We start from the raw sequence: 22,713 nt of genomic DNA, 5'->3' as shown, positions 1-22,713 counted from the left end.
AAAAATATATATAATAAATTGTTATAATGCTCAAGTCAGTTTAATAATAAATATATAATAATAAACAATTCATACCTTACACCAATCACCTATTTATACTATTGATAGAGAACTTCTATGTCTAACGTGACCCTCTTCTCAACTAGCTTTCAAGACTCATGACCTGAAAATCAATTTTTAATTAGTAAAAGATAACCTATTTCCCTTTCTGATTTTTTTTTTCATTAAGAAAAGTAGATAAATTATTTTACTTAAAAAAATGATAGTGTGACAACTCAAAGAGTTGTATACAAAATGTGATAGATTTAGAAATAAATATATATAATAAAGGATAAATTTATAATTAAATGATATAAAAAATATTAAAATAATAATATTGAGAGTTGTAATGTGGTTGTATAAAAATATGTGATTGTTTATATGATTGCTCTTTTACTTATTCTACTCTATTGATTTAAACAGAAGATCTTTATGCCATTTATCACATTTAATTAACTGTAAGGTTTACGCTACAAAGTTCAAGTTTCTTATATGGGTTATGATATTTTGACACCCCTTGTTCCATCCTACATCCATAATAAATATTAAAATTTATAATAAAAAAAAAATAAAAATAAAAATACAAATCATATACAAAATGTTTAAAAATTAAAAAAATTATAAATTTTTATAAATAATTAAAATATTAATATTTATTGGGACGTAAAATAAACATTTTTGTTCTTATATAGTCACGCATGCTCAAACGAGGCGTAAGACGATTGAGACATTCGCAAGTTGCCACACCATTTTGTTTCTCTTTCTCCTTTTTCACGTGTCTACTCTTGGAACTTAACTCCAGTCTTATTTGAGCTGTTGCTTCCATCGCTTCTTCTTTTCTGTACAATTCTAGAATATTCCAACTCTTTGGGATCTTTTCTTTTCTCCTCCAACGTCTAGTAAGCGAGGATCAGGTTCCAATAACTGAACACCGTTCTTTTCTCTGAAATTCATTCGGAGCGAATTCCGTTCCTAGGTCATCTTCTCTGAATCGGAAGCCACGAGGAGCTGCAATTGCGAATGAATGAACGTCGAAAAACCATGAAGGTGAGGAGAAAGATCGGGAAGTATGAGGTGGGGCGAACTATTGGCGAAGGCACGTTCGCCAAGGTCAAGTTCGCGATAAATTCCGAAACAGGGGAGAGCGTGGCCATTAAAGTTATGGCTAAGACCACCATTCTCCAGCACAGAATGGTTGATCAGGTTGTCCTTTTTACTTTCAACTGTTCCAAAGGGAACCTATGTGTTCAGTTTCCATTATATTGATTGTTGATAACCTTTATGTTTTGGGTTTTAGCTTTTGAGTCTTGTTTGGTTTGGTGTTCCTTCAAATTCATGTTGTTAATAACGAGTATGAGGTCAAGCCTTTCTTTACATTCTTCAATTGGTATCCAAAAAACGAAATAGTAAAATTAAAACAAACTAGAAATGAAAATATGATGGGCTAGATCGTCTTTGGTTTGTGAGAACGAGAATCAGAGGGAATGTCAATGGTTGGAGATGAAAATATACCAGGTTGCTAGTGGGAGGCTGCTTTTGAGGCCTCTGACATTGTCTATCTCTCTGGCCTAGACCGAACCTATTTCCAAAATAAGTCAAATGAAGACTTTATTAGAAGCCTGTTTTGGTACAAAAGTTAAAGCTCTCCACTGTTCAAAATGACTTTTAGACCCCAAATGTTGACCTATTTAAATAACTACAAGTGATATAATGCTAATAGTATCATTGTTATCATTATTGTAATAAATTTTTATATTCATATTTTGAATTTTCAGTCAAAGTTGTGCATCTAAATCTATATTCTTGCCTGTGCATTTATGCCAGAATAATGATGCAGTTCGTTGTACTGAATTCTTATTGTGATTCTTTCCATCTTTTGCTATTAGCGTTTCTAACTTGAATAATGTTAATATAGATTAAAAGAGAGATATCCATTATGAAGATTGTCAGGCATCCTAATATAGTTAGATTGCACGAGGTATGTATAGAGATATCCTAATACATTAGGATTTACACCATCTTTCATCCTCTTGTATTTCTCACGTTGTTTTCGAATTTTAGGTTTTGGCTAGCCAGACCAAGATCTACATAATCCTTGAATTTGTGATGGGAGGGGAACTATATGACAAAATTGTAAGTTTTTGTGTTTATATATTATGATTGTTCTAAACTTTGACAATTCTCAAGTCTGACCTTAAAATTAGTAATCACTGTTGAGATGCTAAAAATTATTGTTAATAATTTGATTGGGCTTTTTATTCGATTTTGTTTGTTGTTTATGTTACAATGACACTGCTTTTGGATCTGTAGGTTCAGCTGGGAAGGCTTTCTGAAAATGAATCTAGGCGCTATTTTCAACAACTTATAGACGCTGTTGATCATTGTCATAAAAAGGGTGTGTACCATAGAGACCTGAAGGTGAAAGACAGTAGATAATATGTGTGTGTGTGTTTATGTTATTGCTGTCTGTTTTAACCATTTTTTTTGTTTTTGTCTTGATCAATTTGTTTATTTTTTCCCTTTCGATAGCCTGAAAACCTTCTTCTTGATGCTTATGGAAATTTGAAAGTTTCCGACTTTGGATTGAGTGCATTGACTAAAAAGGTAATAATGCAATCGTAGAATGCAGATAACTTTTGGTTTCATCCCATTGGCATCTTGTTTTGCTTTGTATCAGAATAATGATTTTTGGAAATAGAAGAAGCTGCAGAACTAACGCCTCCATCCTTTTCTGTGTCTTTCTTAAAGGGTGTTGGCCTTCTTCACACCACTTGTGGGACCCCAAATTATGTTGCCCCTGAGGTAAAATTAGTTATACACAACTCTAATGTCATTCCTAATTATTGCCTTTATCTTTTGATCCTTTTCCTATTTTGCTTTTATTCCTAATTCTCCCTCCATATCATATCAAGTTTATTTACTGTCTTATGGAGAAATCAATGGTGATGAAATAGATAAATAGTAACGAGTTGAGGTGTTCTCTTCTCTGCATTACAACCTTTTGTTTTTCTCTAAATTCAGCATGAATATTAAAATATAGAGATTATCAGAGATATTCAAAACTGAAAATGAGGATATAATATATATATATATATATAATTAGAATTTAATTTATATTTAGTATTTAAGAAAGAGGAATTAAGGATGACATGTCATTGTTTGAGTAAGAATGAAATAAGAAATTAATCCACCTCAAAGTTAAAGTAGTCTGATTCAATATATAGAGTTAGATATTATACCTTACTAGCAAATCCTTATCTTGGAACAAGAGGCATATTCAGCACAGTTAATTATTTATACATTTAATGTTTGGATTTGTAATTATCACATTTTTTTCATCTCATGACATTGATATATTCAATTTATATTCGTAAGGTGAGATAGTTATTTTAGGTAGCAATTTGATTGTTTCTTCTAAGTGATTTAATTATGAGTTAGTATAAATTTGATTTTTTCCTTTATTGCAATAATTTTCATTTCTCATTATGTGCTTTGGTTTCTTACTGAAATGATCTTTTGTAGGTGCTCGGCAATCGAGGATATAATGGTGCAGCAGCTGATGTTTGGTCAAGTGGGGTCATCCTATATGTTCTAATGGCCGGACATCTTCCTTTTGAGGAGCCAGACCTTCCAACACTATACAGAAGGGTATTCTACCTTTCCATTATAATCGTGAAGTATACTTGAAAGAGCTAGAGAGAAGAGTGAAAATATGGTAGTGAATGTAATAGAAAAGATCAGTGGAGCATCACTTTTAACTACTTTGGAACTTTATTTACATTTTAAATCTTGAACTAACTCATTGAAGAAAATAAATACTCTTTTAAAATAATAAGAAACAATTATAAAACATTCATCTTGTAATTGAAGTGTTAATAGCAAGATCCTAATGAAACAACCTTAATAATTGATATGGATAAAAATAAAATGAACCACTAAATCCATGCACAGTTTTAGTGGTGATAGTAAAATTGCCGAAGTTGAAAATATTTCAGCGGCCACCATCTATCTTTAATGGGTTATCCAAGCTTTAGTAGTTGTTTACATGCTGGATTATGAAATGTGAAAAGCTGAGATGCATTGTTCTACTTTAATGGCCATGCATTGTTCATGCTTATTATCTAGTAGAGCTTCATTTGTCGAAAACTTGTTTTGAACCTGGTTATTAGGAGGGTAAATGTGAGAAAGTAATTATGATGGACGGAATGGTGTTAATAGGGGAGAAATTGATATAGTTATGCAACAGTAGTGTTTGTAGATTTTTAGAGGGAGTGGGTGGGTGGGTGTAGGAAGGAATTCTATTTTGTATTGTTGAGGATTATAGCTTAGTCTTGGGCTGGAGAATAGGGTTCCCTCTTCCCTTCAAGGGGAAACAAACATTCCAGGACTGTCTGGGGTAAGCCATGGAATCATCAAATTCAATTGATAATAATCCCTTCGATTTTTGCTTTTTACTTATTATGAAAATTTGATTCTCTTGTCTTTCTTACTAGATACCATGAGGAATCTTTTGAGTGTGTTTAATGTTCATTTTAGGAGTATCGCTGATGTAAATTGTTAACCAGCTGTTAACTTCTTGTTATTGAAATTTCTTTTTATTTGAACTTGTAGATCAATGCTGCAGAGTATGTTTGCCCATTCTGGTTTTCTGCTGAGACAAAGTCATTCATACATAAAATTCTAGATCCTAATCCAGAAACAGTGAGTACAATTTTTTGTTTCTTTAAGATGTAATTTGTTATACCCTCTAGTACAGAGTCTACAGACATACACGCATTATGCTATGGTATGAAGTGTGCTTCTCACTGATCATTTTCATAGTTACAAGTCTGTTTATTCCTATTACAATGCAACTATGTAGTGAGTGCTGTGAACAATTTTAAAATTTTTTAATATTTTTTTTCCTTTTCTTATTTAGGAAACATTAAAATTGCAAATAGTACAAAATTGAGACAATAAACAGTGTTCTTCTCATTAAAGGATAATGGTCTATTTTTTAGTTTTCTGATATTTTTATGCTTATTTAAGGTTTCATGATTTTGCTACACTAAAATAAATATATTTTCTTGTGTAGATTTTTCTTCTACTAGTTGTCTGGGAAATATATTTCATTATCTGGGAAATTTTACACCTGATTATTGGCAAATAATTTTGAATTAAATAGATTATTCCTACTAATTTCAATTTAATTATATAAGTGCAGAGGTTGAAAATTGAAGAAATAAGGAAAGATCCATGGTTCCAGAAAAACTATATTCCTGTCAAACTCGGGGAATATGAGCAAGTGAATTTGGATGATGTTCGGGCTGTTTTTGATGATATTGAGGTTTGCTGTTGTTTTTTGTTCTGTTCTATTTATAGAAACAAAATTTATTTTTGCAACTGTATGTGTTAACTCTTACTTGCATATCCATAGCCGCAAATACATTGTGAGTGTACAATATGTTGTGATAGTTATCCAACAGTCGCATGTGTTTCATTCACTGATCTGGGATAGTTGACACTTTTAGATTTTTATAGGACCAATATGTTGCTGAACAGTCAGAAATTACCGAGGGGGGTCCTTTGATAATGAATGCATTTGAGATGATTGCCTTATCACAGGGGTTGAATCTTTCACCATTGTTTGATAGGCATCAGGTATTGTTTTAATTTCATCTTCCCGCTCTACAATCTCTTGGTTCCTCTATGTCTCTGGCTGCCATGTAACGTTTTATACTTCCACCTGCCTAGGTGGGCATTAGAGGGAACTGATTTCAAGTTTGAACCGAAGTGGGGCAAGTTGGCTCAGAGTCATTTTTTCAAGGTTGTCTGATGCATTGCCCCAATTGATATGCTTTTGCTATTCTAACAGGATTATGTAAAGCGGCAAACTCGATTTGTCTCTCGTAAACCAGCAAAAGTTATAATTTCTTCTATTGAAGCTGTTGCAGAGTCAATGGGTCTTAAGGTCCATTCTCGCAATTACAAGGTATAACTTCTCTTCTGTACTTTATGCTATAATGTTGAGTGGATAATTGTTACAGGACAGGACACCTTAGCTAATTACTCTGTTTTTCTGTTTTTATGTTGGTAGTTGAACAGTTTTAGTTAGCTATAAAAAAGATACTTTGTGATCATAGTTGTTAATTTTTTATCAGACACATTTTATAAACCTTTGTATCTTTCTCCTAATTCAATGCATTTGGAATCCATTCATTCTTTGGCATTCCCTATTCTTCCAATTCTTTGTGTTCCCTATTCTCCTAGAATTGTCTACATCAATAATCCATTGGCTCAAGATGCCTTAAGCTGATTATAAATGGCGGTGTGATGTAACAGGCATTTTTTACATAATTATGAGCAGACGTACTACATTTAATTCTATTGTCATCAGATGTCAATGCAATCTTTGTTGCTTGTAGCTTCTGCTGCTCCATTTACCTACTGTTAATATAGTCTGCAATGTCTATCATGTCATACGAGCCAATTTACATTATTGTTTCAATCACATTACATCCCAAAGTAGGGATTGCTAATTCAAAACAGGTGTATTTGGTTCTCTAATCTTAAGACCAGGTAGAGATTTTTGTACTTGATTCCGAAAAGAAAATTTATCTCTTGCTGTTATTTTATTTTCCTATCGTTTCCCTAAAGGTAATTTTCTTGCAGGTGAGGCTCGAAGGTTTTTCTGCAAACAAGGTTGGGCAATTTGCAGTGGTCTTAGAGGTAGTTTGCTTTTGCTTTTGTCTCTGTTTTATGTGAAAATTTTATATCTGCTTGAGCATATGATTAAAATCATGTTTTTTTTAAAGGTGTTTGAAGTCGCACCATCCCTTTTCATGGTTGATATTCGGAAGGCAGCTGGGGATACTTTTGACTACCACAAGGTTAGCTTCAGTATCTACACTTATCTGCTTTTTGATTTCTCAAATACTTTCAAGCTATGCCATGGGAATACTAAATGAGATATGGCTAATGCTAAAGGGGGAACTACCATGCACATTATTTGTTTTTTCCCCTCTTATGAAGTCAGGTCCATTCCATGTTTTAATTTTTAATTCTGAAGTTAATCTAATTACTGGTAGTTAGTTACTAACTTTTGTCAGTCATCAATTACAACAAGAAAATGCTCTTTGGTACAGTTACATGGTGAACACAGCTATTTTAGGCATAGTGCTGACTGAGAAATTTGGCTGTGCGTTAATCAACAATATCATAGATTGGGTGAATTCTGAAGTCTAATGTTGATGTTCAACTTTTGTGGAATTGAGATGAACAAGATCATATGCTAATCATTATTAATTTTCTTTCTTTGTCAAAATTTATTGCTATCTGATATTGCGTGTTATCCCCTATGAAGCTCAGACACATTTATTAATTGGTGTATCCCTATGTCTGATACGTATCAAACACTAACACACATAAGATACTCCTACAACACATCGGTGAAATGTTCAATTTAAAATACAATTTTTTTTTGTCTCTGACAATTCTAACATAGTTCCAACACAATTTTAAAAAGGATAAATAGAGTTATTTTCTAAAAAATTATAACTTATTGTACTCCACTCTAAAAATAGATTTGATAAGAAGAAATATGATTACCCCAACAAAGTTTTTCGAATTAGAAGATTTCCCTCGTGCATTTTCCAAAGCAATAACCATTATTGTTGCAGTTTCCACGGTCCTTGAAAAAAATATTCAACATAAGTCCATAAATCCCACAATTTCAAAGATTTTGTCTCCTCCTTAAATTTGTTTTGGCCAAAGATTCCCAAATTCCCCACTAAAACTTTTGTTGGGGGTTGATTTGAATCCATCTTCAAAGTTTGAACTACCTTCTCAAGTGGTATTTTTTTTCCGAATCGGCATCTTCATATAATACAGAATGCATGTTTTCTTTCTTCCATTCTATGGAAAAACTCTTATCTTTCATTTTAATGGACATAAGCTCATACCCGAAAAGGTCAAATATGGTGTAACTCATATTTTTAACTCACAGGGAATAATTCCTTTATAGCATTTGTTCCACACTCCACAAACTTTGATTTATACCAAACGCATAAAATACTTTAAATATATTTTGTACTTGTTGGAACTTCAACTACAAACTCCTTTGCTTTGACATTAACACTTTTGACTTTAAAGAAGTATATAGCCTTGTGGGTCATATGATTTATACACCCACTATCTATAAGCCACATCTCTTTGTCATTATTTGCTGAACAACAAATTGCTACAAATAAATGCTACTCAAATTGTTCTTCGTCCTCAACAACTTGGGTTTGTTGTACCTGTTGGTTTGTTTTATTTTTACAAACCTTCTCTAAATAACCAAATTGATCAGGTGCCCTATATTTAATGCTTGACCTAAACCAACAAAATTTTCAGTATGATTATTTTATTTACAATAGGGACTGGGTGGAAACTTATTTTTCCATTTTCCTCCTCCTTTGCTTTCTTCAATTTCCTCTTCAAATTACTTTTTTGCTGAACTGCTTCAGCCTTGAGCGTTGCTTTTGTTTTGTGCCACAAGAGCATATTCAATATTTTCTTCCATTCTTAGAGACATTCTCTGTTCAGTAGCTTGTAAGGCATTAACTTATTTTCTTTCTAAAGAGGAAATATTTTACTCAAACTTCTGAGGAAGACTCACAAAATGTTTCTCCACAATCCGTTTGTTAGAAAGTTTCTCAATTGGTTTGTGTGACCTTGAAAAACTTGTCTGCAAAGTCTTTGACAAATTCATTTTCTTTCATTTTTTATAGCTTTAAGCTCTCTTCTCAAGTTCAACACTTGCATCTATTTTGTTCTTTCGTTCTTGTGGAACTCCTCCTGCAGCTTATCTCACGCCTCTTGTGGAGTTTCAAGAGTTAGAATCTTGATAAATACATCATCATGTTGTGTTTTTAGTATAATGACAAGTATTTTGCCTTCCTTTTCCACTTCATTGTTATGACTCCTCATTTGAGCTATTGTTGGGTTTTTTGGTAATGGAGCTCGATTGCTTCCATTTATCACTAAATCACATAAACTTTGAGCTCCGAAATAAGTCCTCATTTTTGCAGCCCACATATTATACTTTTCATCTACAAATTTAGGAGGTGGAGGTAAAGATCTACTGTTGGAAGCAGCTTTTGTGTTTGAAGTATTTTTTTGGGGTTTGTTGGTGGCTTTTTTGTCATTGTATTGGAAATTTGTGATTTTTTTCTCTTTCTCACATCTCCTTAAAGATAAATGAAACTCTTGATACCAAGTTAAAAACATAACAAAGCATAAAAGAGGAGCAAAATTGATCTCTTGATACATGTTCCGTCCGGTTGACCTGGAACGTCTTTGTGCACGACCTTAACCGTCAGCTAGGGACTCTTTCCCACTGGTTATCTGTGGATTCCTACAAAAGAGGACAAAAGGGCGCCCTAGCGGCCGTTTGCACACCGACGCTCAAGTCAGCCAGCAAGAAACACCAAAGACTATGCACCTTCGTATCGGAGCACCGTGAAGGGTACTCTGAAGGTGGTTAAATGAACTGTGTCTAGTGTATATTTTCTCCTTCTGGCAAAGATCTTTCCCTAGTCCCTTGTGCGTAACCTCAAAGCTCGAGCAAGCAACTAGAGAGTTTCTGGAAAATTTGCCAAAATTCCGAACCCCGTTTCCAACATTCAAGGCGCTATTTAAGCTACTCCCGCATTCAAAGCGCCTTAAAGCGCATTTAATTATAAAACGTAGCGCATTTAAGACGTTTAAACCGATTGGGAGCATTTATAGTACCTTAAACGCTCGAAACGGAAACTGTATTAAATAACCTTAATTACCTTGTACCTGACAAAATGGCGTTTCTAATCTGACCTGGCTGTTGTACACGTGGAGGGCCTCATAGCGCCGTGACCCCATCTGAGGGTATCTCCTCGCGTGAGTCCTCCTACCTGGGAGTGCGTCTGCGCTAGGGGTGACACTTTGGGTGCCAACTCATGCCCCCAACATCTAGTCACTCACTACGAGAGCGTATCTACCTTCCTCTCGTACCCCGCACCTGTCTACCCTGGGCGTGACCTTCCTCATGAGTCGTATCTATACCAAGGGTGTCTCTGGGGCGGCAGGGGCACTTCGCGAGTCAGGTTGCTCTACACTGGCGCTGTTACTATGGCCTTGAAGCCACCTTTCTCTTCTCTTTATTACTACCCCGGATCATCGGGATTTGAGGCCTTCCCACGGCGTCGCTCCCTCCATGGTCTTTCCTACCCATGGGTATCGGGGAGCCACACTGTGATTGCCTTGCCTTTGTGAAACTTGACCTTGGCGACGCCTTAACTGGGCGACGCTGGCACTTGGCGCCTCTTCACCTAGGCGACACCTTATGTTGACTTTGACCCCCGACGTTGACTTTGACATTGACTTTGTCAACGTCCAGATACGGGACGGTACACAAGCCCCCCAGTCTTAAGGTGAAGACTTGTCTTCAGCGCAAAGACTAAGGTCTTGCCCACGCCGTCCACGTGTCACCCTGGTGACGTGTCATTCCTTGCTGACTTAACACTTCTCGAATTATTGACGTGACACTCTCTGAACCATGAGGTGCCCTTAATGGCTGATTGGACATCCTCTGAAGCGGGGAAAGTAACACCTTTTGGGGCCACGCTTAATCGCGTGCCACGTGGCTCATCACACGGCCAACCTCTAGAGTCCCTCGCGCTCCCCTTGAGCGCTTAATCCTTTGACACGCGGCACGATCACACGGTCCCCGATTAGCGCCTCTTGGGTTGCAAATGTAACGTTCAAGTTACCCAAAACCCCGTGCTCAAACCACTGTTTCATCCATTCTCTCTGCCTTTCTGCATTGTTCATCGTCTTCGAGCCCTTCCCCTGCAATCACTGCTCCTTCCTTCGCACTTCCCTTCCTTCCACACCTCGACATCAAAGGTATGATTTTTCCACCTCCATTACTCTTCTTCTGCGTTGCATTGCATCGCTGCGTATTGAACTGCCTGGAACTGTTTATGTTTCTGCATTTTTGTGTTCTTCCGCTCCTCCGTTCTTCTCCATTCCCTTCTCCTCCTTTTTGGGTTTTCTCGCGTGGGTGGTATTTTTCTAGGGTTTTGTCCCCTTTTCTGTCTTGGCATCACTTGTTAAAATCCTTTTCCTTTCCTCTTTCTCCAGTTATTTATCCGCATCATGGTGCGCCCGAACTCAAGGTCTGGTTCTCCCTAAACCCTTTGATGTCGAGGTGTCGGAGTACAAACGGCCGCTAGGGCGCCCTTTTGTCCTCTTTTGCAGGAATCCACAGATAACCAGTGGGAAGGAGTCCCTAGCTAACGGTTGAGGTCGCGCACAAAGACGTTCCAGGTCAACCGGACGGAACAATACATTAATTTTGTACACAGATTATTGCAGACTTTGTAACTTTACAGCAAGTAGACACCATGAGTCTAACCTACAAATAACATATACAAAATTTAACCCAGAAAGGTGAAGGTTATACAATAACGTATTCTATTAAAAGTGTTGGATAAATTTAGTTAATGAAAATCTAATAAATATAAATTAACAAAAAAATTGTAAAATTTCAGTTGACTTTTAATTTTTATTAATTTTTTAGAGATAAAAATGTTTTTATTAAAAGTTAAAATAGTTACAGTAGGTAACATAAAAATGATTATGAAAATAGAGGGTAAAGGAACTGTATGAAATTAGTAAGAATAAAAATGAAAAAAAACAAGCTACAAACCTATAAGCTAAAATCAATAAGCTATATAGACCAGCTAAGGCCCTGTTAAGTACACCTTGGACTCCGTTAAACATGAATGACTCCAGACTGATGGATTCATGTTGGAAGTGTTTCGGAAATTGAGAGTACTTGTGGGTATTGGAAGCTTAAACAAACATATAATAGCAAGAAATCTAGATCACCAATTAGAATCCCATCCTCGAGTTAAGTCATGAATTGAACCTATGAGAGATTTGAATCAATGATTACATCAACACATGAACAATGTATATGAATTAAGAACAAGACAAGAAGATAAGAATGGAACTAAGACATGAAAAACATAATATGGAACGAATTATGAATTGGATTAGGCATGAGCTATACGAAAGACAAGAACATAAGAACAACAATACAAGAACAAGCAGTAGAAAAATTCAAATACAAATGTTGGAGAGGACTTATGAAATAGAAAAATTACACATCATTTAAAGTAGAATCTTCATCTTCAAGAAAGTGTCACGAAGAATCCTCACTTGAGTTTTAAGATATCTAGATAAGATCTAAAAGAAGGAAAAATCACTCTCACCAAAGAGATTATGCCCTAGAATAACTGTCAAATTCATAACAAATTAAGAATTGGATTAGGTGTGAGCTATAAGAAAGTAAGAAAAGAACACAAGAACAACAATACAAGAACAAGCAATAGAAGAATTCAAATAGAAAAGGTGAAGACTCATGAAATGGAAGAATTACACGCCACTTGAAGTTGAATCTTCATCTTCAAGATAAGTGTCATGGAGAATTGTTACTTGAATTCCAAGACATCAAGATTAGACCTAAAAAAGGAAAATCATTCTCAAATTTCATATATTTCAAAAGTTCTTTACAATAAATGATGAAGGCTATATATAGCCTTCTTGGCCGAAAATGCAATGGCCAAGTGAGAGAGAAATTCAAATTAAAAAACCCTAGATCTAGAACAATGGTCAAAATTTGTCCTCTGCTTTCCATCTTTGTGTTATATCTTATATGTTTGGGCCACACTTGTCATGCTTTCTCCTCTCTTCTTCTCTTTAGCCAAAAGTTTGGTGCTCCAATTGGGTTGAATAAGTCTTTAATTGGAGTCCAATTTTATGTCTTGTACAAATACAATTAAAGTTCAAAATTACAAAGAAATTAAATCCTACAAATTATGAGCCCAAGAAACCAAAAATAAAGAAATATTTTTGTGTGCAAGAATGTTGTTTCTTATCGTGCTCTGTTACTTACTCGTGGAATTATCTTTGCATATTTTTGCTCATTTTCTTCTTCTCATTCATGCCGTCATCATAAGTGAGGGTTTAAATGAAAAAACAAACATGCTAGATGGTTCACAATGTTTTAAGTTATAAGCTCGTTAAATAAATTTTGTTATCAAACATTTTAATTTGATCCCAGTCACTTAAATAAGCTAGTCTATAGATTATTACTTGCCAAACCCACTTGCTTTATTTATTAATTCTACTGTGCTGCCCAACGTTTAACCCTATTCCCGTATTTTTCTTTTCGCTTCACGTGTGTGTACGTACTTTAAACATTTGTAAACGCAGCCTGATATGCACATATATTTATATTTGCATGCATATAAACTGATAGTAACATATATCTGTACTGCAGTTTTACAAGAATTTTTGTACCAAACTCGGAAGCATTATTTGGAGACCGGCAGGGACCATGCCAAATTCTAACACGCTTAAGCAAATGACTATATAATCCAATTCTTGAGGTTATGAATGATGCAAATCTGATTAGAAGGACAACGAGAGCTTCAGCTGGTCCCCGAGTATACTAAATAACTGGCATGCTTTGTTGCTATCATAATGCAATGTACAGTGCAGGAATAGTATTGTGAACGGGTGTCGCTGTCAACTTACAACATGGCTTAGCTTAATAATCTCGAGAGAAGGAAGCAAAAAACCTATTGCAATGCATCCTGTAATATATCTGTCCCACAATGGTTTACAAAATCCATCCATTATTGTGTTCAGGGAGAAATGTGTAAAGAATAAACCCAAAGGAAACGTTGATCTTGTTTTTCATCCCCTCTTCTGTCTCTTAGGATCGTCTTTGGGAGACTATTTATCTCCCCAGACGGGTTTGTTTGAGGCATGCTGATTTTGTATAAAAAAAATGCGTGTTGGTTTAAGTTTGTTCTCACAAGTGTAATTCAAAGTGAAAATGTTGAGACTGAAATTTTATACTCAGTTTTATCATAACATTGTTTCTAATATAATTTTTAAATTAAACATTACTTTACTCAATTTAATTTTAATTGCAATTATTTTTAAAAGTTAAATATACACAGATTTGAGTATGTAAATGTTACGTAATTATATTTTTAATCATATTACCATGATTTTGTGCGGGCAAAATGGGCTCCTGTCTACTCAACCCCAAAATTTCCCATTTTATTTTTGACATTTATTGGAGCACTAATGCATAGTCCACTTTACCACTTGTGCCGTCACTATCTAGACTATACGAACTCTGCTTACACAAACAGCAATTGGGACATGCGATAATAAGTTAATAACTCATCACACCTACACACGACACTGATGATTTTATTCAGAATTTAATTTGAAAAAACATTAGAAACATATTGCAGCACTTCAGTACAGCTACGTGGCCTTTTATGAAAGGAAACTAATGCATGGAAATTTTGAAAATATAACGAACAAGTGTAAATGACTAATTATATAATACTAACATAATTTATTATAAACATATTTGCTATCTTGAAAGTCATTTATTTTAATTACGTTACATATCATTATTAAATTCAGCACATTTAAAAAAGTTATGATGATGACCATATCATTACAAAGCTTACTAAACTTAATGAAAGAAATATATAATTTTATAAATAAGCACAAATAATATATATATATATATATATATATATATATTCTTTCATTTAATAGGTAAAATTTAGTAGAAATGATTTAAAAAGGTAAAAGTTAAAATTTTAAGATATGTTAAAATATATCAAATAAGGTTTTAAATATTTAGTTATTTATCTTTTATAGTAGATCTTTCTAGTAAGTGACTTCAACTAGATCAACTCCTATTCAATCATAATTTATATTTATATTAGGGTAAACTTTTTCTGCCTTTTTTTTTCTTGGTTTCCTATGTGATTATCATAAGGTTTTACAAGTTCAATCGATTTAAAATGTTTTCTTTTGATTGATTAAAGCATTGATTAGGTGGTATATTTTCCAATTTAGAACTATTATTGCATGAGAAACAAATAAATGTCATGCATGTAAATGGAAATGCAATACATGATGTTGTTTTAAAGTAATTCTACATATTAAATTTGTATATGAATATTTGAAAGAATAAATTATAGTATGGTGGGCAATTTTAAATTATTGAGTATGTTATTTTGAAATTGATTGGGATGCTGAAAATACGTATAAGCAACAATTAATGGTATAATTGTAGTTTAAATTACTTCTATTACTTTATATATAAATAATATTATTGCCATTTAAGCGATAAATCTTACTCAAGTTATGATTTGAGATTTGAGCTAGAGATCTTAAAATAATTATATTTTCTATGAAATCTTAAGTAACGCTTAGTCCTTCAAATAACGAAGAGGTGGACTTTGTAAGATAATTTTGTTTGGAATAAGTTGTCAATATTATGATGTATAAGTAATGGTTTGAGACATGAGCCATGGATAATCAATGTTGATTATTTTTTCACTAGGAGTTTGAGTGCTCAAATGCTTAGTGATTGTTTAAGTGGAGAAGAAATCAAATCAATTTTTTCTTTTCCATTTGATATATCATTTAAGTGTTGACACTTATGTGATTTGTCACATCACTTAAATGAGAATACCATTCCTCAAGAAATATAGTCTTTATTTGTATAAAAGTTAAAACATCATTACTTATATTTTATTATTTCAAATTGTGTTAAGAATGTGTTTTTTCATATTTAAGATGAATGGGTGAAATCAAAGAGAGTGATTTAATAACCTAATATATTTATGAATGATGTTTTAAGTAATAATTATACTAATAATATTACAATGAAAGTAACTAAAGATGTATTATTGAGATTTTATGTATGTTTATAAATATTAAGTTATAAGATTATAAGATATCCAAATTCTCAAAGTAGGTCACATAGACAAACAAACAGAGCATGTGATAAGAATAAACCTATGTTTCTATCATAAATAGATTGTTAGATAAGATTTATACAAACTAAATATTATAATAGGTGTTAGTTTTTAACTTAGACTTAATACTAATCTTTTGGAAATAATGAATTACCTTAATTGGATAAAATATATGATTTAGCAGACTTAATATGTATAATATGTATGATTAAATACATATATAAATTTTCATATACCTTAATTACTGGAATTAGCTTATATTTTGGTTTCTATTTGTTGTTATAATCCTATTATGAGGTTTTGATATGGAACGTATAATTATACAAATTCTAAAGCTAGAGGTAGTCTTTATTTATTTTTAAATGTTTATAAATTTAATTATTTTTATTATATATATATATGTGTGTGTGTGTGTAATTTTTATGTTTCAGTTTTATTTATTTTTTGTTAGATTTCATTGAAGCGATGTCAACTCCACTTAATTAAATTTGTTGTACTTATATTTTTTATATCACTTACTTTATAATACTTGTATTAATGCATGTGTTTAGTTTACTCTTTTTTTTCCCAACTCATTAGTGTTCTCTTGGAATATACTTGTGCTCCTTTAGCAAATCCTTGTGGTATTCTTATCAAGGTCCTAAACCAGATCAGATTCTTTTGCAGAGAGAATTTTTCTTGAAAAATATTTTCTAAGACATTAATGCATTTTTTTTTATTTAAATGTGTTTTTTTATGTCAAAGACTTAACTATTATTTTTTAAATGTCTCAAATTTCAATCTCCGAATTTTTTTCAAAAACTTTTATCCGATCCTGATAAATGTATTGGTCATATAATCTATCTGTGAATTTTCTATTTAACTTGTTTATGGAGTTTTATTTCATTTATCTATTTACTTTCTTTAAATATCTAAAATATGATCTTTACTTTTTAAGAAATAAGTAAATACCCAATAAACAAATAAACAAAAAAGTACAGAAATATATTTGAAAATTACAAAAACTAAAATTTATCTATTGAAAAATTTATGACCAAATAACAAATTACGAGATGTAGAGGGATTTTAAAAAAAAAAAAAAAACTTACGAATCACTTAATGATAAATCAATAGTCGATAAATGTTATAAAGAGAGAAAGGAATTAAAATAAGTTCTTAGGTTTTTCCGATAAACACAGAAAGGATTATATTGACTGATCCACGTCCACAAAATTGTTCTAGTTGTTTGTTGAAATTTCGTAAGGGCTCACAATTGTCGGAACAACAGTACCACTAAACGCCACAAACATTGTTTGGACAATTCTTTCACAGAAGAAGGACTTTAAATCTAAAAATAAAATTATATATAAACCTAACACAACTCACCTTCATAAAATAAGAAATGCAATCAGACAAAAATTTCTTATATTTATACGAACACAAGAAAAATATATTTCCAAAGAAAGTATAAGTAAAATAACACTCTCTTTTTTGGCAAACAACACAAAACTGTGGTGGTTTAAAACATTATGAGAAACGAATGGTTTGTGAATGGTATTGTGCAAGATATGTTGAGCAACATAATTTTATTTACATTCTTTATACGACGTACCCTTTCTTTCGTAAGGTCTCCTGCTACTTCTTTCTCACTCATCTTTGATTCATTTTGACCCAATTAATGCTGGCCCAAGTTCTGCAGAGGGGCCAACCTTGTTTTGTTGCTCAGCCACACACCAAATTCCTTTAGCATGTCAGGGTTTCCCTTGTTCTCTTGTGGTTAAAAAAACTAACTATCTACCCATCAAAGTATAAAAGCTGCTCCAACCAAAGTTTGAACAAAGAATCAAGAATTAAACTTATACATATATAGTGAAGTTAATATGGGGATTGATTGAAGGTTGATAATGTTAATTAGTTCATTCATACTACACAGTAGACACCAAGTACACTGAAAATTGCTTCTCTCAAGCATAAACTATATAGTGTGTACCCAAAGGCTTTTATGATCATAACTTAATTTCAGGGCTGAAAGAACTTGTTACCGCATTTGCATTTCCAAGAGAGAAGATAGTAGCCCTCGTCTCTTTGAGCAGTTGTTGCCTTGTGAATGTGACTAACCCTGTGGTGAGGAGAGATTACTAGAGCAGCCATACAAGGCTTGCAACTCAAGCACTTGTTCACACACTTTGGAGGCCTTGACCCCAACACTAACTTCTTTTGCTTCAGACCCTTTCCATCTTTCGTTGAATCTGACCCTACTGTTCACAAGTCAAGTCAAGAACATGATTAGGTTAATCACACCAAGTAATGAAATGACACACACGCAAGTTATTCCATCATGTTGACACAGAAATACTTGGACACACTCATGATGGAATGTATGTTTTACCTGAATTAGAAGGAAATAAGGTGAGGGAAATTATGAGAATCAGAGTCACAAAAGTTTTTAGTCCTGTGAGATATACGCTGGGAGAATCCATCAGTCTTATAAAAAAAAAGAAAAAAGTAATGATCAACAGAGAAGTTAGAAGATGGGGTTGCGGGAGAAAGAAATGGGAGGAATGGGGTGTGCAATAATAGGGATGAAAAGGGGTTTGGTATTGAATGTGGTATCATTGATACTGATATGTATGAAAAATTGAAGGGTCCCAAAAAGAAGAGTTTGGTTTTTGAAGTGTTTTAAGAGCAACAGGTGCTCTGACTCGAGGTTTTCAGTGTGAATGACCTAAGTCACAGTTTCTTTTCATCTTTTGCTGGCTGAATTGACCACCCTATGCTAACTTTTGAAATTATTGAAGTACTGCACCATCTTTCCCTTGTCATCATATAAGGAGTGGCCATGAGCTTTTGGTCATTTGCACTTGGCTCTGCTCCTCAATAATACTATTACTAATACTACTATTATATGTTACCTCTACACAGTGTATACAGTGTTTGCCTCTACACAACAAACAAACGCAGGGCAATGAAAACAATTCAAATTCCACTCCTTTCCATAAGGGACCACTTCATTCAATGGAAGCCTCAACCCCATACAGTTACTATTTCTATTCTCTCTCACGCTGCTCAAAATTTTAACACTTTCACTCCAACCCACTGTTCCAAATCACTTTAACCCAGAGGAACCAGAATCAGAATAACAAATAGGAACATAATATAATCATCCAAGAATGTAAAGTGACTGAGAGGAACCAATCTTGTGCTTCTCTGAAAACAGATTTTCCTTTTTTCTAAACAATAACTTTCTTCAGCAGATAAGAATATTTATGGAACTCATTATTAAAATGTCAATGATTAAATCAGCTCATGCCTGTTACCAGTGAACTATATAAGGTGGCACTTATGCTTTTTTAACATACCTCTAACATGGAACAGTGGAATGTGTTTAACAATATTCTTTAAATCCTTTTTTAATGATTTAAACTTATTTAGCTTTTTTACTACAAAACAAATATCGATACACAAAGCTGCATGTAGGCTTACAAGGTACTGATAATTAATCAGTGATAATTGTTTGTGTTCGTCACAGATTAGATTCCACTTCAAAATTAACTCATCAATAACCAACGTCAATGATGTAACAGGATAGAAAAGAGAGTCAATTCAGAAAACAGAGTTGAGCTATATATAAATATATACACACACACCATTCTCTTTGGGCTTTTGCAGAGACATGTAATGAATGAAGTACTACAGCTTTAGCTATATGTCTTAGATATGCATGAGATAGACGAGAGATTCCACTGACTTGAAGGAGCGGTGCAGTAGTGTCGTTTCAATGTTCTTTTGTGTGCCACTCTCGTCTCAATATTACCACAATATCTGCTGAATGCTGCTAATTTTTTTGGTGATCGAAAAGGGATAACTCTGCTTTCAACCTCAAACATGCATGCATCTCTTTTCTTTCTCATTATTCTACTTTTTTTGGTTTGAGAACACAATTATTCTTTTTTCAAGAGACAATCTTACTTAAATCAAATACAATTATCACAAACAACAAATTTATTCATTGAAAGATTCATGTCCAAAATAAATAATTGAACTGAACAGATCGTGTTTAGTGGTTCTTTCTCATTATTTTACATAATCTTATTAAAAATGGTTAAAGATATGGTTTGATTGATGGAAAAATATGGCATTGTTAAAAATATGATTTGATCACATAAGAAAATATTTTGATAAATATTTCTTATTATTAATTATTAATTTTATTTATTATTATAGTATTTCTTATTAATTATAAATAAAAATACTGGTGTGTATACTGTGAATAATTACTTTTTTAATGAAAATAAAATTCATTAAAGCACGTTTGTTATAAACATTCCTACAAAATTCGAAACTGATTTCTTAATACCTTTTGTGACATATTACTATAATTAGTTTCAGTTGTACCATTAACCCATAATAATTTTATACAAATATTTTCTAATGTAGATTTCAACAGTTAGGCAATTTTATGAGGAGAAGACGAAACTATTATAAGAGAAATAAGCTGAGAAAAAAAAGTAAAAGTAAAATAAAATGTGAGAAATGAAAAGAATATTTTAAAATTTTGTGTAATTTAATTAATTTAGTAAAAATAAGAAGAGAAATGCATAAGTTAATATAGGTTAAAAATAGTATGAGTTTTACTTTTTTTAAATACTTTTTCTTTTTTACTTTCACTAAACATATAATATTTTGTTGTTCTTTATTTTATATCCATTTATAACTGGTTCAAGTATAGTTTGTTTAATTTTATAAGGAATGTGATTATATTATATTGTTTATGATATTGTTGTAATTTTACTTCGATCATATTTTTGTTTAGATGTAAACAAGCCGGATAATTCCCAATTCAAATACCAATCAATATTGGTTCATATGATTTCTTTTGAAAAAAAGAAAAATAAATAAAATAATATATATATATATATATATATATATAAAAGACAAGATTTCACGTAAACTCACCACACTAATTTAAAACCAAAAATCCTAATTCATTTTATTTTATTCCACAAACTTCACTACTAAAGGAGGGTAAGGAAATCAAACATAAATCTTTTACCTATAAATAACTTCAAATTCACTACTGAATGGATAGGAAAAACATGTACACTTTTGAATGTTTTTGGTTTAAAGGTATTCAACTATTTTTTGCTAGAACAAATATAAAATATTATTTTCCATATCCGTATTAATTCTTTTAGTTTTTCATATTTTTTTCAACTCTATACTTACTCTTTTTTTGCTTGAATAATTGTAATCAAGCAATTAGCAAGTATTTAAGAATTTGTTCTTTAACTATAATTAAAAAATAAAAATAGGTCATTTTTTTCTACATGTTGCTTTATCGATTAGGTGACCTGTGTGTTTCCGAAAGTCGCTGACCAACGTTATTGCATTACACAATACTCTTCATCCTACTTTCTAGTTTCTAATTTATTCTTAAATCTATGAATTACATACAAAAATCTAAAGTTATTTTTTTAATAAACTTAATATAAAATTTACTTTATTAAGAAAGTTGCACTAAAAAGAAAACGTCAAAAAGTATATTCTTGTCTATTATAGCACACCAGCTACACACACTTCTCTTCTCCATGCAGGTATAAATATATATGCAATACTCAGATTTGTTCATATTACAATTACTTGTTCTATTATTCATTCTTGGAGACTAATTCTTTGAAGTATATAAACTTAGTTAAAAAATGATTTTTTGACGCACACAAAGTGTTGGATATGAAATCAGGACCAATTGGATTGAACTGACTAGGCACCATGTTTAGTGGGTGTGTTTAATCATTATGTCCATTTTATAATTTTTATTTAAAAAGATCATTGTATTTGTAATTGGTGTGCAACAGAATATAATAAAAATCTAATAATTGTCCGTGTGGATGTAGGTTACAGTTGGTGACCGAACCACGTTAAATCTTATGTCGTTTATTTTTCTGTAATTAATTTGTATTCGTGATTGTGTGTTGCTTTGGCCTAAGTATTTTTTTTTTTCCCTAACAAAGTACTTAGATGGCACATTCATAATTTATGGTTATTTATTATGAAGACTAGAGAAGTTAAAAGTTGATGGCAGCAATGAGCCACATGGCAAAGAGCAAAGTGATTGAAAGTAGCCCTGGTAATGGGAAGGCACAGAGACAGAGAGAGTGAAGGTAAATTGTGATCTGAAAAGTCCAATGGTGGTGCAGCAGATCCGTGTCTTTGCTTGCTCTTGCCTTTTCGAGTAGGACAAAGTGATGAAAAGACTATGAGCAGTGGTAACAGTTCCTCTACAAACTATCCTTTTCTCCAACACACATTTTCTCACACACCAATCCCTTCCATATCTTCTCACTATACACCTTATTACATCAAACAAAGTTTATGGTGCATGCATGTATCTGGTTTACACAATAATTTTTCCTTATTCTTCCACAAACAGAAACAGTCTCATATAATATATTTACCTTTCATTTTTGACCCCTTTTAACCATGCCATTCCATCAACGTATGGGCAATCCTCACCATTCCAATTCCCAACAACACCTTACCATCCCATACCATGACCATGCATGGGGGCACTGATGTTTTTCTCGTCATAGAAAAAGTGACATGGTGGTGACCTCTTAACTAAAGGGTCGTCACCATTTATTTGAAGAATGGAAACCAAACATGACAATCATTGCCTATCATAGCTTTCCATTCGCATTATATAACTTCTAAACCAGATTTTCATTTGCTAACCTGAAGAAATAACTATAATGCGGAATGTGACAAAATGACAGCCACAAAAGACCCATTACCTGACCATTATCTTCCATTAATTTCAGTTTAGTGGTAC

The 22,713-nt window shown here is 32.8% G+C and overlaps 2 protein-coding genes across 8 annotated transcripts; one reads left to right on the top strand and one right to left on the bottom strand.

Moving 5' to 3' along the window:
- The first annotated feature begins 743 nt into the window (after window positions 1–743).
- On the top strand, window positions 744–13,960 carry LOC137807538 (CBL-interacting serine/threonine-protein kinase 24). Of its 6 annotated transcripts, none has more exons than XR_011080546.2 (15): window positions 744–1,242; window positions 1,955–2,017; window positions 2,101–2,172; window positions 2,350–2,457; window positions 2,569–2,643; window positions 2,788–2,841; window positions 3,562–3,687; window positions 4,651–4,740; window positions 5,243–5,365; window positions 5,560–5,679; window positions 5,773–5,811; window positions 5,894–6,010; window positions 6,691–6,747; window positions 6,834–6,908; window positions 13,385–13,960. XR_011080546.2 is itself a non-coding variant. In XM_068608225.2 (14 exons), exons 1-14 carry the CDS (start codon window positions 1,060–1,062, stop codon window positions 13,478–13,480), a joined length of 1,359 nt encoding a protein of 452 aa, XP_068464326.1. In that variant the 5' UTR covers window positions 744–1,059; the 3' UTR covers window positions 13,481–13,960. The 6 variants fall into 6 exon arrangements, 1 of the variants encoding a protein (XP_068464326.1); XR_011080550.1 differs by having other exon boundaries at window positions 753–1,242; window positions 5,238–5,365; XM_068608225.2 differs by lacking the exon at window positions 5,773–5,811.
- A 3,451-nt stretch (window positions 13,961–17,411) lies between these two features.
- On the bottom strand, window positions 17,412–18,632 carry LOC137805916 (EPIDERMAL PATTERNING FACTOR-like protein 8). 2 transcript variants are annotated; one of them, XM_068605794.2, is made up of 3 exons: window positions 18,274–18,632; window positions 17,927–18,142; window positions 17,412–17,699 (listed from the first exon to the last, which is right to left on the bottom strand). In XM_068605794.2, the coding sequence occupies exons 1-3, from the start codon at window positions 18,362–18,364 to the stop codon at window positions 17,686–17,688; spliced, it is 321 nt and encodes a 106-aa protein (XP_068461895.1). In that variant the 5' UTR covers window positions 18,365–18,632; the 3' UTR covers window positions 17,412–17,685. The 2 variants fall into 2 exon arrangements, with proteins under 2 accessions (XP_068461895.1, XP_090156541.1); XM_090300415.1 differs by lacking the exon at window positions 17,412–17,699 and having other exon boundaries at window positions 17,728–18,142; window positions 18,274–18,629.
- Between the last annotated feature and the right edge of the window lie 4,081 nt (window positions 18,633–22,713).

The sequence above is a fragment of the Phaseolus vulgaris genome, chromosome 3 (assembly GCF_051622355.1).
Source record: "Phaseolus vulgaris cultivar YP4 chromosome 3, ASM5162235v1, whole genome shotgun sequence".
Classification (NCBI taxonomy): Eukaryota; Viridiplantae; Streptophyta; class Magnoliopsida; order Fabales; family Fabaceae; genus Phaseolus; species Phaseolus vulgaris.
This window is presented reverse-complemented; position numbering and strand designations above follow the sequence as displayed.

Bases quoted from the DNA above. Each gene is read 5' to 3' on its own strand.
- LOC137807538 (XM_068608225.2), top strand. From the start codon at position 1,060: ATGAATGAACGTCGAAAAACCATGAAGGTGAGGAGAAAGATCGGGAAG. The intron at 1,243-1,954 runs GTTGTCCTTTTT...ATGTTAATATAG, and splicing joins AGCACAGAATGGTTGATCAG to ATTAAAAGAGAGATATCCAT. The intron at 2,842-3,561 runs GTAAAATTAGTT...GATCTTTTGTAG, and splicing joins CAAATTATGTTGCCCCTGAG to GTGCTCGGCAATCGAGGATA.
- LOC137805916 (XM_090300415.1), bottom strand. From the start codon at position 18,364: ATGGATTCTCCCAGCGTATATCTCACAGGACTAAAAACTTTTGTGACT. The intron at 18,143-18,273 runs GTAAAACATACA...ACTTGTGAACAG, and splicing joins CTTATTTCCTTCTAATTCAG to TAGGGTCAGATTCAACGAAA.